An 11,419-nucleotide genomic window follows, 5' to 3' on the forward strand; every position below is an offset into this window, starting at 1 on the left:
TGTATGTTGCCACTTCAATGTTTCTAGCTGTATCTATTCAATCAAGAATATTAAGGGAGGTCAAGTGTAAACTATAAAGAGGATCAGCATTATGGAAATCCTTTCTATGCTGACTGCTCTGATATAGAGGCCTTTGTGTTTTATGTGACTAGCATGCCCGTGACTGGCAAAGGGAATGGCTATATTTTGAGGAATATGTCAGTTAATTTTTAGCATTTTTCCCAAAACTATAAATGGCAATAATATTGGCAGACTCCAATTTTTTTGATAGCATCTTTTCTCCCCACCTCCCAATATGCCAAGCTGTCCGTAGGCCTTACAAGCGTCAGGAACCAAGACGTGAAGGTGAAAATGCAGGTTGTTACAATGAAAATGGTGATATGCACATGGCAATGTTGGGATAATGCAGTATATAAATGGATAGGGCCTGTATCTGGTCTTTTATCTCCCTGAAAGATTTTTTAAACTTCTCTTTGTTCTTCTCAATATCATACTGATGAACCACAAGTTGGTTCAATTTCTTTCCAGTCTGCCTGAAGATCTGTGGTTAGTGTCCTACCTCATGTCACTACCCTTACAGATTCTTTGTCATGATCAAATGTGTTTGCAGTTTGCCCCCAGTCTGCATCAGAGTTCAGACCATAGAAATAAAACTAAAGACACTCAAAAATTTACCTTTTCCTGCGCTTATGGAAGTAGAAGCAATGACATCCAGAAATGACCTCAGGGCACTCTGAACCTACAAATCAAGGTAATAGTCAAAGGTCTGTTTCATGCAGACAACAGTAGGTAATTACTAAAATAAATCAGCCTGAATGACCAGTTCTGTGGGTCTGCCAGGCTTCCTACCACAAATAGGCAGGTCCTATTAAAAGTAGACATTGTCTATGCTGTACCCCGTGTAGCCATAGGAAATTTTCCTAAGGGATATATGTGACTTGTAGGTAAGGTATTGATACCAAGAGATGTATAAAGATAATTTCAAGTCTCATCTTTTCTGGGCTGCAGTCTTGATAGAGGTATAAACAAGATTTAACGGATGCTATAGGAGAGCAAGAGTGGCTGCCCAGACCTTCTGAAGGGGATTCTGAGGCATAACCAGGTGCACCGAATACCATCCTATAGGGAAGGATCTGAGCACTTCAAGGTGTGTTTAACCTCCCCAGACCTCTGTGGAGAAGGCATTGAAATCCTTCCATGTGCATATGGTAAATTAGAGCTAAATGACAGATACCAACTTGCACCCTGATTCTGGGGTGTCAGATCAGCACCACTACCCATCCTTCCGCTTCATTAATATGCCAGGTCACACTGCACTATCACAAACTCCCTTTTCCTCTTATCTAGAATAAATGTAGCAGTACATTAGCAAATATCTTCCCTAGTTACCAGTGCGATTGGTATTCTCCCACTGACATCCACTGTCCATTCTTTGAACTGAATTGCCAGAGCCTCCTTTCTCTTCTCTTTCACTTGAGACTTTATATTCTCCACCTGCTCCCTTTGATTACGTTTGCTCCTTGCCTCAAACTTCATCCTTGCCAACCTGTAGGACACGGGCATACAATTTAGAAAGTAATTATAGTAAATAATGCTTTGGTTTTGACTTTCTTCATTTATGAAATGGAAATAAAACCTTTAGGAAATTATTAATGCTCCAAATGTTAAAAGCCAAAGGATCAGATCACAGGGAGAGAATGATCTGAAAAAAACAACAACGACAACAACAAAAAAACCCACTATTGCTGTTCCCAGAGGTTTTCCTCATTCCTCCCCGTTTTTCACATATTGCAGGAAGATGGGCTGATACTATCCCTGGTATCTTCTGTTGCACTGGATTTATTCTAGAATTTATAAAAACAATGACATTTGCAGTAATAAATAATAAGGCCTGTTTAGCAAGTTGTAACAACACGCTTTGATCCCAGTCATTTTCATCACTAGATGCCTATTCTTCATGGCCATTTATCACAGAGGTTTTTAGGTGCTGGGTACCCATGGCACAATGAGCTTATTCCAGTATCGACACTTTCGGAAAAGATGAGATGGCAGGATGGTGACTTCTCCCTGCAGAATGAGACATGTTTCTTCAGGAAGACAGCCGCCTAACTCCCACACAGGGACGGCTGACTCAGACAGGACAGCCGTCCTTGGACAAATACAGGCTCTGTTTCAGGTATCAATCCATTCAGTTAATGAATTTCTTCCATCTGTTCTCCCACATTCCTTGACTCCACCAGTAAAGAGAGGCTGGAGGAAGCCTGAGAAAAACTCACTGAGGATTAGTAAACTTTAGATAAGTACATGTGGTGAAATCCTGTCTTTGGTGAAGGTAATGTCAAGGCTTCCATGAGTTCCACTGGGGTCAGAATTTCACTCCTGATCTTTCTGATGCTTATGAGAGAGATTGTGAGCCCAGCCTGGCATTCTTTTTTTTTTTTCTTTTTTCCCTTTGTTTTCTTCCTATTTAAAAAGCTAGTGACTCATATTAAGAATCTCAAAATGCTACACGATGTCAGTAAGATCCTCTGTGCTGCTGTGGTTTAAGAAGCCTATATAACCCCGACAATACAGTGCCACCACAAATACGGAAATCCTGAGCTCCTGAGAACGCAAATCCCATGGTAATACCACCAGCAGATATGCAAAACCTATTACAGCTACAGCTATGTGAACCTCTTGGCCGTGTTGACCACAGACAGATTGATCTCTGCAGCTCCTGTAAGTCACTTCCTGTGCATCAGCTCTGAATCTTCCACAGCTAAAAACTGAGAACCTGGCTTTACACATGAACATGGAATTACCAGCACAATGCCAAGATAAGTCGCTGGATAGCCAGCACTTTTCGTGCTGCAGGGAAGTGTGACCTCTCCAGAAATAAGCTCTGATTCACAATGAAAGGTAGGAGGATTTAAAATTTTCAGCAGGATAAAAATTAAAACGAAAAAATATTATTCTAAATACTTTTTTTTTTCCTCAAAGGAAAACAGATATGGTCCTAAACTTCCAGTAACCAGGTGTCCTTCTGTGAGGCAGTATGAGTGATGAAACAGCCCCCAAAACAAAGGCTTGGCAAGCTTGGGATCCCAAGCATTCCCCCGCAACAGTCTGTGCTTGTGTGAAAGTTCACTGAAAACCAGATGTTTCCACAGATCATTTGTTTCAGAAAATTGGCATTTCCAATATAACTGTGTCTTGTAAAAGAATCTTTTACCACCTTTGCTTTCAGTATTACACACCTCTCTATTAGGAAAAGCCAAAAAGCTGAGCTCTCACATACTGAGTATTTTCAGTACAGTTATATTTATTTTATGCTATGTGGGAAAAAGACATTAGTGACTGTGTGAGATTCATTTATCACATGGCTTTAATTGCATTCGTATAGGGCACGTGCCTAGGAATTATAATGGTATGTAGACTATAGAGAGACAGAGACTGAGAGTGGAGAGAGAAAAATTTAACATATTCTTTTATTCATTATAATACTGAGAACTTCAATTATCTTCATCTATAGTCATGCATAAGACATGCTAACATTCTACCTCCCTAATTCCTGACTGAAACCAATTTTCAAGCTGTATGTACTATTTATGCAAACAAAAGAGACAGCCATTCAAACAATCATTATTCTACACACAGGTACAGAATAAAATGTTCTAGTAGTAATGAGTATATTTTACATCATCCACAATCACCCCTGGGTCATCTATAAACATAAATGTTCACTTCTATATTTTTCCAAACAATGTAATTAAAATGGAAGCATTATTGTTCACCCAATGCACTCACATTGTAACTGTTACATATCGTAAGATCATCCAATATTCACTAAATATTATCCTGAAGCAATAAATATACACCACACATGGGACAGACAATAAAATAAAAATAGCATTTTACTTTAGTGTTTTTACTTTATGCTTTCCTTTCAGATCCATCTTCCTGTTAAAATAGGAAGCAAACATTCTGAGACAAGGACTTTCCATACCAGGACAATATTGCTCTTGGTCTGGTAAAGCGAAAACATCCTGAATAAGAACTAAGGCTCATCTCTCCATTAAGTTTGAAAGAATATAAAATAAATGGTCTGAAGAATCCATAGTCCATTGATACCAATAATATGTCCTAAAGAACTACTGTGAGGAACCTAGACTGGTTCAAGACTGGTTCAAAAGGTTTTTTTTGCATTCCACACAGGTAGTTAAGATAGAATCAAAGGAGGTATTATATACCTGTGAAGGGCAGAATATTTCTTTATATAGGAATGACTGTTGTTTCATACTATGTGACATGGTCAGGCATTTGTCCTGCTTCTCAGTGTTTAAGAAGGAGGCAACTATCATTTCCGGCACTGTCTTCCACAAGGTGCAATTAGTTTCATATTTTGCAAACTAGACTGTCATCATTCCATTCCTTTCATAAAATAGAGACAGAAACACCAGCTGAAGTCTTGCAATCAGCCACACTTTCAACTCCCTCACCTGTTTGATGTTGTATCTGGCACCTCGATTTTTAGCTCCTCTGTGACCATCCTCATTCCTCTCACATATGGGCCTGGTTTTGTAAAAATATCAGACTTGGGGTTATGCCTCATCAGATATTCTCCAAGAAAAATAATTGGGTCAAAATTGGTTGGGTGTTTGTCTGCTGCAAGCACATTCTTTCTTTCCACTTCCATTAACAGCTTTTCCACGCCTGGGATTAATGTAGGTAGGAGCTTGTCAAGCAAATAGGTGCGAGTATCCAGTGAGCATTTCTCTTCACTAAACCAGTCCTTGGGCAGCCAGTCACAGGGTCCTCTCTTTTTTACCTTTTCTTCTTTTGCCTTTTGCTCCTGAAACATTTTCAGCTTTGTCTCCTGCAGACTCAAAGTTCTCTGCTGCACCTTTTCATAGAAAAACTCTTTCCATGGAGCATAATTGCTAAGACACAGTAGCTTATCACTCCCCTGATTTGTCTTCATTTCTGTGACAGTTATATTCTTATCTCCGTGTTTGGGGAATTTTTGACCTGGAATTTGGGCTGCTTCTTCTGGCTCGGCAGCCATGCTTCCTGCATCGTGACACAGAAAAGCACACAAGTATGTTATATAATGCCACAAGATACAGCAGTATCCTAACAGGTGACACAGGAAGCAAGTCTCTAGTTAGGAAATAACTAATAGATATTTCTCTGCGTTCTTTTTTATGCTCTGCTGCTTTGTGTTCTTAAATAAATACAGTCCCTTTACTTCAAAGATCAGTAAATGATTTATAAAGATTAATTATGTATCACAACAGCCCTTGGAGACAGCGCAACTAAATAACTGTGTTCATCTTTTATGGAATAAAAAAACTGAGACACAAAAGACATATGATTAATTTCAGGTCACTTAGTGAGTTAGGAAACAAGAAGAGAACAGTCTTCAGAAGTCCTTCCCCTACTGTATTTCTCTAACTCCTAATGTCATTATTTCTGTTAGGATTTGCCTCCAGGAACTCCAGCAGAGAGGAGAATCAGGAAGCAAACCATGCAAAGTACCAGATGCCTGGGAATGAGATTTCTGTATCTGTGCATTTTTTCCCCCTTTTTGCTATCCTCAATTACCATTTTATCTTCAACTTTTCCTGCAGAAAAGTTCAACTTTTCCACAGTTTCCCGCAGTGTGGAGGCCTGCCCTATAGGCTACTTAAATTCGACTTTTGCAATTTTGTTTCCTCTGCGTATTTTTAAAGGTAATAAGGAACACAGAGAATGCAGAGCTCCTAAGGAAAGGTAACTATACATTGAACTCTGAAATTAAGCTGTCCACCACCATTTAATCTTGTACATCGTTTTGTAGAAGATAGACTTCAGAGAGACGCTATCTCCCTTTACAGTTTCACAAACTATTTTCTTCTTAGAAGGTTTATTCTGAGAAATATCGAGGAGAAAGTAAGTTTCCCATGACGTACAATTTGAAAAATATTCCTGTATGTCTCCATACAAAATTAAAAGCATCTGTAATGGGATTTACATATACAAAATGCTGCAGAATGTAGCTTAACTACTTAATTCAAAGCATGAAAAATCACCAGCATGCTGAAAAAAAAAAAAGCCCAGAGTTAAACAGCAGCAAGGGAATGGTGATATTAATATTGTATTTGAAAGTGCATTTCACTAAGGCCTTTCAGTATCCATAGCAATACTATTGCTTCTGATGTGTTTTGCTTCATACTTAAGCATTTGTAGTGTTTCTGCAGAGGGTTTAGCCTTCCAGGAAATGCACAAATGTGATCTATGGTCCTCCTGGCACACCAAGGTAATTACCAGGATGTTGACCTTCTGGTTCATAACCACTGTGAATCCAAATACCACTTGGATAGGTAGGATGCTTCATGGCACTAAATTTCTGCATCTGTTTTCCGAATGGGCTTGCTGGCATCTTCCAGTCATTTGTTTGGAATAATGATTACCTGCTCGGGAGTGAGACAGATTTATGGATCAAGGCGCCTGCCTGATCCAAACAGAGTCTTCAAAAAATGGTAGCTGTTTTTCCCACCAAAGGACACGAGATGTAAAGGACTGCAGATTTATAATAGCAGAAAGACGAACCTGTCAACCCTGTCAAATTGCTCTTGCTTAGGTGAGTTTTTTTTTTCAATAAGCTGTAAAACCAGACTCTTTTTGGTTCAAAGCAGGGTGTTAACCAAATGTCCTGGTCACATTCCAAATCAACTGGTCTTGTTGTGCCAAAATAAACTGTTCTCAGTTTCAAATACTTACATTATTTTTTAACATCCTTTACTAGGATTCTAAGTTTCTGTGCAATGTTAAAGGGGCAACTGCACTCTATGAGGTGGCTGACTCTGAAGGATTATGAATTTATTTTCTACACTGGATGATTGTGAGGATTGGTGTTTATAAACACACCTATGTTCCCACATTAAAGACAAAACTAAGTGTAACTGCTCTATCTCCATTCCATGACACTGGCATAACTCCAAGAATAGAAGCAGGTCATAAAGAACCAAGCCCATTGCTCTAATTTTTAGGAGAGAAAAAACAGACAAGGAAGGAATGAAGGAACTTAGAGATAACTGAGAATTTGGCCCATAATAGATATAACAGACAAAGGTCTCAAGGCCTATGACATTCCCAAGTGGAGTCTGGATTGATTGTCCAAATAATAGTAAGCATAGGACACAGAAACAACCTTTAGGAACACCCAGGAAATTTGAAATGTGATATAAAGTTTCCTGTAAGCCTTTGTTCAAGCTGAGTGCAAGATAAGCTTTTCATTATTTAGTAGGATGCCACTTTCCTGGCTCCTTTTCTGTGAGAGAAATATTCTTGCTGGAATCCCTGCAGGTACAAAATGATCATCTCCCCGTTTTCTGTACAAGAAACAAATATATTCACAAGTAAGATTTTTACAGTTTCATTGTTATTGTCTTAGGAATTTACATGCCTGGAATAGGGCAAGGAAAGACTAAAATCTGTCCAGATAAATATTTTGGTAATATTTGAATTACATAAGTCCTTTCAAAAACTGAGTCCAACTTCTTTTTCTCTGCTGCTGCTCAGAAATAGTTTTGCTCTTCCTTAAAGTGTTTCATGGAGAATATTTATCTCACTAATCAATGTGCCCAATACCCTTTGAACATTTGATCATCTTTTAATTTTCAATTAAAATTAAAAAATACTTTCCCTTTTGTTTTCTGAAACTCTAAAGAACTGTTTTTCTTACCTTTGGAGCAGGTATAAAAATAGATCTTATTCCTCCTGCTTTCAGAGTGGTTTTGCAAATGAGTAGAAATTTAAATATATGTCCATCTGTTCTCAGCCATTAAAAAACTTGAATTAGGGATTTCTCAATCCTGCTGTAGAGCTGGACTGTAAGTTTTACTCCTCAGTGTGTGTTTGCTGTTGCTAGGCAATAATCCCAAAGGTTGCTATGTCTCATCCACGACTCAGAAAAGCTGTAGGTTGTCTTTTGGCTTTGCCAGCCCAGTATATTCTTCAGTACAGAACTTAGATCATTGCAACACATGACTGAAAAAAAAGAAAGAAGAAAAAAGACTATGAATGGCGACAGACAACACCAAGGGGACACAGTCAGAGAGAGAATCCACAAGTGCCTAGTGGCAAGGAGTTCACCTGCAGATTTAAGGCTCATGGATTCAGCCCAGAACTGCCAGAAATCCGTAGAATTACATGTTAAACTGGGGCCTGTATCAAACAGATGTGAGAATCTGAGATAAAAAGCAATTAGCTACAAACCAAATTTTAATTGACATTTTTAGGTTCTTTTTTTTAAAAAAACTGTGTCACTATCAGCCTGTTAGGAAAGGCAGGTACAGCACTAAATAGGGAGGAACCTACAGAACCCTTTCTTAAGATGACTGCCGTCAACCCAGAATCTAAAGGAACTTGATGAATCACTTTTAAATAATTCCTCTTATTTTTATATTCGTGAAGAACACTATGGAACAAAGGGTAAGGAGAAGGGAAAAGCAAAATAGTCTATGAACATCCATGCTGCTCTCATTTATACTAACATAAATCAGGTGTCTGTTCAGTGACTTCATTGATGTTACACAGCATAATATTTGAAAAAGAACACGTATCAAAAGGAAACATGCTCATTGTAGTTCATTTCCAAGATGTGTTGAAATAAAACTTGATTATGCCAAAAAAATGAAGCACAAAATTGGTGCACGGCAATATAAAATGAATCTTTAAGGTGGATTGTGCTTTTTTTCCCCTCAAAGCAAGCTGGCCATGAATAAGTTGTTTTTTTGCCGCCAAGTGAGCTTGATTTTTCTCCTTTGCATATCATAATTTTATTGCTATTATAGTTAACTTACATATCTTTTTATTGTGCATTAGTTTTAAAAAATACTCACTTTCTTTAAAGCTATTGTTTAATTCCCATAGAACTACAAACAAAACTTGGAAGAACGTAGGAAAATAGTTCTATTTTTATTTTTCTGAAAGCTGAATCCCATGGGTTTAGCAATCCCTTAATTGTACCTTACTTAACTTGGCTGTTATCTCTTAATGTTTTCACAAAGCAAAGTGTATCTTTTTATTATGCCACCAAATACTTGCACTGTTGACAAAATAATGGGCTGAATATGTCATCACAGATGTTTTGCTGGAATTGCCTCTTCTATCTTTTTCTGTTTTTCTGTATAAGATGCATTTTGGGAGCATTCTGTTGCCTTTTGCAGCCGATGCCAAGATTATGCAATAAAGCCCTGACACGTAGTAATAACAAAAATAAATTGTGCTAGCCAGAGAAATATTTGTGGTTTATTAAATAAAGAAAAAAATTCAATTTTAGGAATGCATAAAAAAAAAAAAACCCACACAGCTCATGTATAGTTTCTCATGCTTTAAAAGATCTATTGGGCTAAAGCTACCAGGTGCTGACCATGGTGTTTTCACCACTTGGGAGAATATAGCCACAGGCTTCCAGTCTCTTTTTTGCACTAGCCATGATGCTGTGACCACAGACTGCCCTCTAATTGCTCTTTTCAATCAGAATGCATCTGCCTTATAGCTTCCTCCTCCACATTTAAATTCTACTGCTAAAAACAATTGCACATGCAAATGATACCTTTCTAATGGCTTGAAGAACCACTGCAATCTCTGATCACTGTAGTTAACAACTGATATGTTGGACCTCCATCTAACTGTAGATATCAACTACATTATTTACTTGTGGTAAATGATTTTTAAAAATGTTTGCTGTTCAAATAACTGAAGGGCCACAGGATATATGAAAATTAGACAAAGATCTCTTTTGGAAGGTGGTTTAAATAATCATTTCTTGAAAGTAATCCCTGCGTGACTAATTCTCAAAATTCAGAATGAACCACCAGTCCCAGGTGAGGGAATTGCATGAATACTCTAGGAACTTGTAGTGTGCTTTTATCAATACAGACATATCTGAATGAAAGCGAGATACGTCTGAAAGCCGACCTGTGTCTGCAGGAACCTACCTGCTGGAAATGAAACAACAACCAGATAATAATAATTACTCCAAAGATAGGTGAGTAACATTAGGATTCCTGTCATATGCCAGAGAGAAAATATTTTGTATCCTCAAATGCGAGTCCTGCCTCCCCTGAAAATCATGGCAAAAACTCTACGGGAGCATGCAGAAGCACTTGGCTGTAAGCTCAGCAAAGAGCTCTGGAACCACAAAGCTTATCTTTCTGCAGAACTTAGTGATGCTTTGCATTGCCAACGTGTAGCATATGCCAAGCATTTGAGTCTGTGTTTCTTTTCAGTAGCCACACCTAACAATCTTACTGGCCTAGCCATACAAGTCACATGTGCAGAAAAATCATATACACATTCACTAGGTACCTGCAACTCACGAAACCATTCTTTTGCATGTAAATCTTTTTTTTTTCAGAAGATATTTTATCTATAGTAGTAGAAGACTTCATTTGAAGCAGTCTTTGCCAATCTATCTGTATAGATACACCCAAACCACTTCTGTGCTGTAGATTAGCCCACAGAAAAGATAAGGCCTTTAATAAATAAATGGGGAAGTAGGGATAGCAGGAGGCCATGCAAAAAAAAGCCATTGTTCTGTTGGGAAGTTACAGAATATTTAGAAATAGCAGGATACTAATTTAGAAGACGTCTGGAAGGTATTTTCTTAACCTCTGTTCCATAAATCACAGTGCAACACAAGCATGCTTTCCATAAGTATTGTGTTTCAAAATAATAACATGATGGTTATAAAGGGCAGGACTCTGTTTACGTGTGGGTCGCTGCTTGTTCCCCTCATGGGGCTCTTCTGGACACTTTCATGTTCGTGGCCTTGCTGTGCATCTCTCAGAGCCGCAGCAACCCTCCCTTCCTAGCCCAGCTCCAGCCTCCTTTAATGAGCGAGTCTTTCATCCTCTCTCGTCCACCAGGAGGCAAAACGCCTCATTATGAACCCTGATTCTTCAGCAAGGTGAGGCAGTTACCAGAGCTTCACACAGCTCTTCCCTGATGGTTACCCTGGCTGCAGGGACACACCAGAGGGGCTTTTTACCAGGGAGTCCCTCACAGTCCAGGCACCTCAAGGAACAGAGAGAAGCAACAGAAACCTGACGCTTGAAAGGAACCAACGTGTTAATGTGCGCTCTGGACCGTGCTTGCTCCCTGGTACCGACCGTGGGTTCTGTTTAGCACACGTAGGGTTTTCCATTAGAGACCCAAGCCAGGGCATGATCCCAATGGCCTCCGTGCTAACACCTCCTCAAATGGGCAGCACCAGGCTGAAAACCACAAGTCATAAATCGGCTTGACAGCATTGGGCAACTTTCTCTCAGAACGCAAACTTCCAAGCAGGATTGCATTCTGGGGATATTCTTAAGCTTAAAATATCAAGAAATATGAAGTTAAGTTACTAGACCTTTCTTTTTTTTTTCTTTTTGGGGCGGGGCGAGTG

General features: G+C 38.8%; 1 protein-coding gene across 1 annotated transcript in view; it reads right to left on the minus strand.

Annotated features, from left to right (window-relative positions):
• Positions 1-8,032, minus strand: part of EFCAB5 (EF-hand calcium binding domain 5) — a 32,982-nt gene extending 24,950 nt beyond the window's left edge. The window contains exons 1-4 of the mRNA XM_088533116.1: positions 7,709-8,032; positions 4,482-5,052; positions 1,390-1,546; positions 676-739 (exon numbers count right to left, since the gene is read on the minus strand). Of these exons, the coding sequence (XP_088389242.1) occupies positions 676-739; positions 1,390-1,546; positions 4,482-5,047 (787 nt within the window). The 5' untranslated portion in view covers positions 5,048-5,052; positions 7,709-8,032. The remainder of the gene's footprint in view (positions 1-675; positions 740-1,389; positions 1,547-4,481; positions 5,053-7,708) is intronic.
• Between the last annotated feature and the right edge of the window lie 3,387 nt (positions 8,033-11,419).

Source organism: Tinamus guttatus, unplaced genomic scaffold (genome assembly GCF_059628265.1).
Source record: "Tinamus guttatus ecotype Peru unplaced genomic scaffold, ASM5962826v1 Tinamus_guttatus_pri_ptg000480l, whole genome shotgun sequence".
Classification (NCBI taxonomy): domain Eukaryota; kingdom Metazoa; phylum Chordata; class Aves; order Tinamiformes; family Tinamidae; genus Tinamus; species Tinamus guttatus.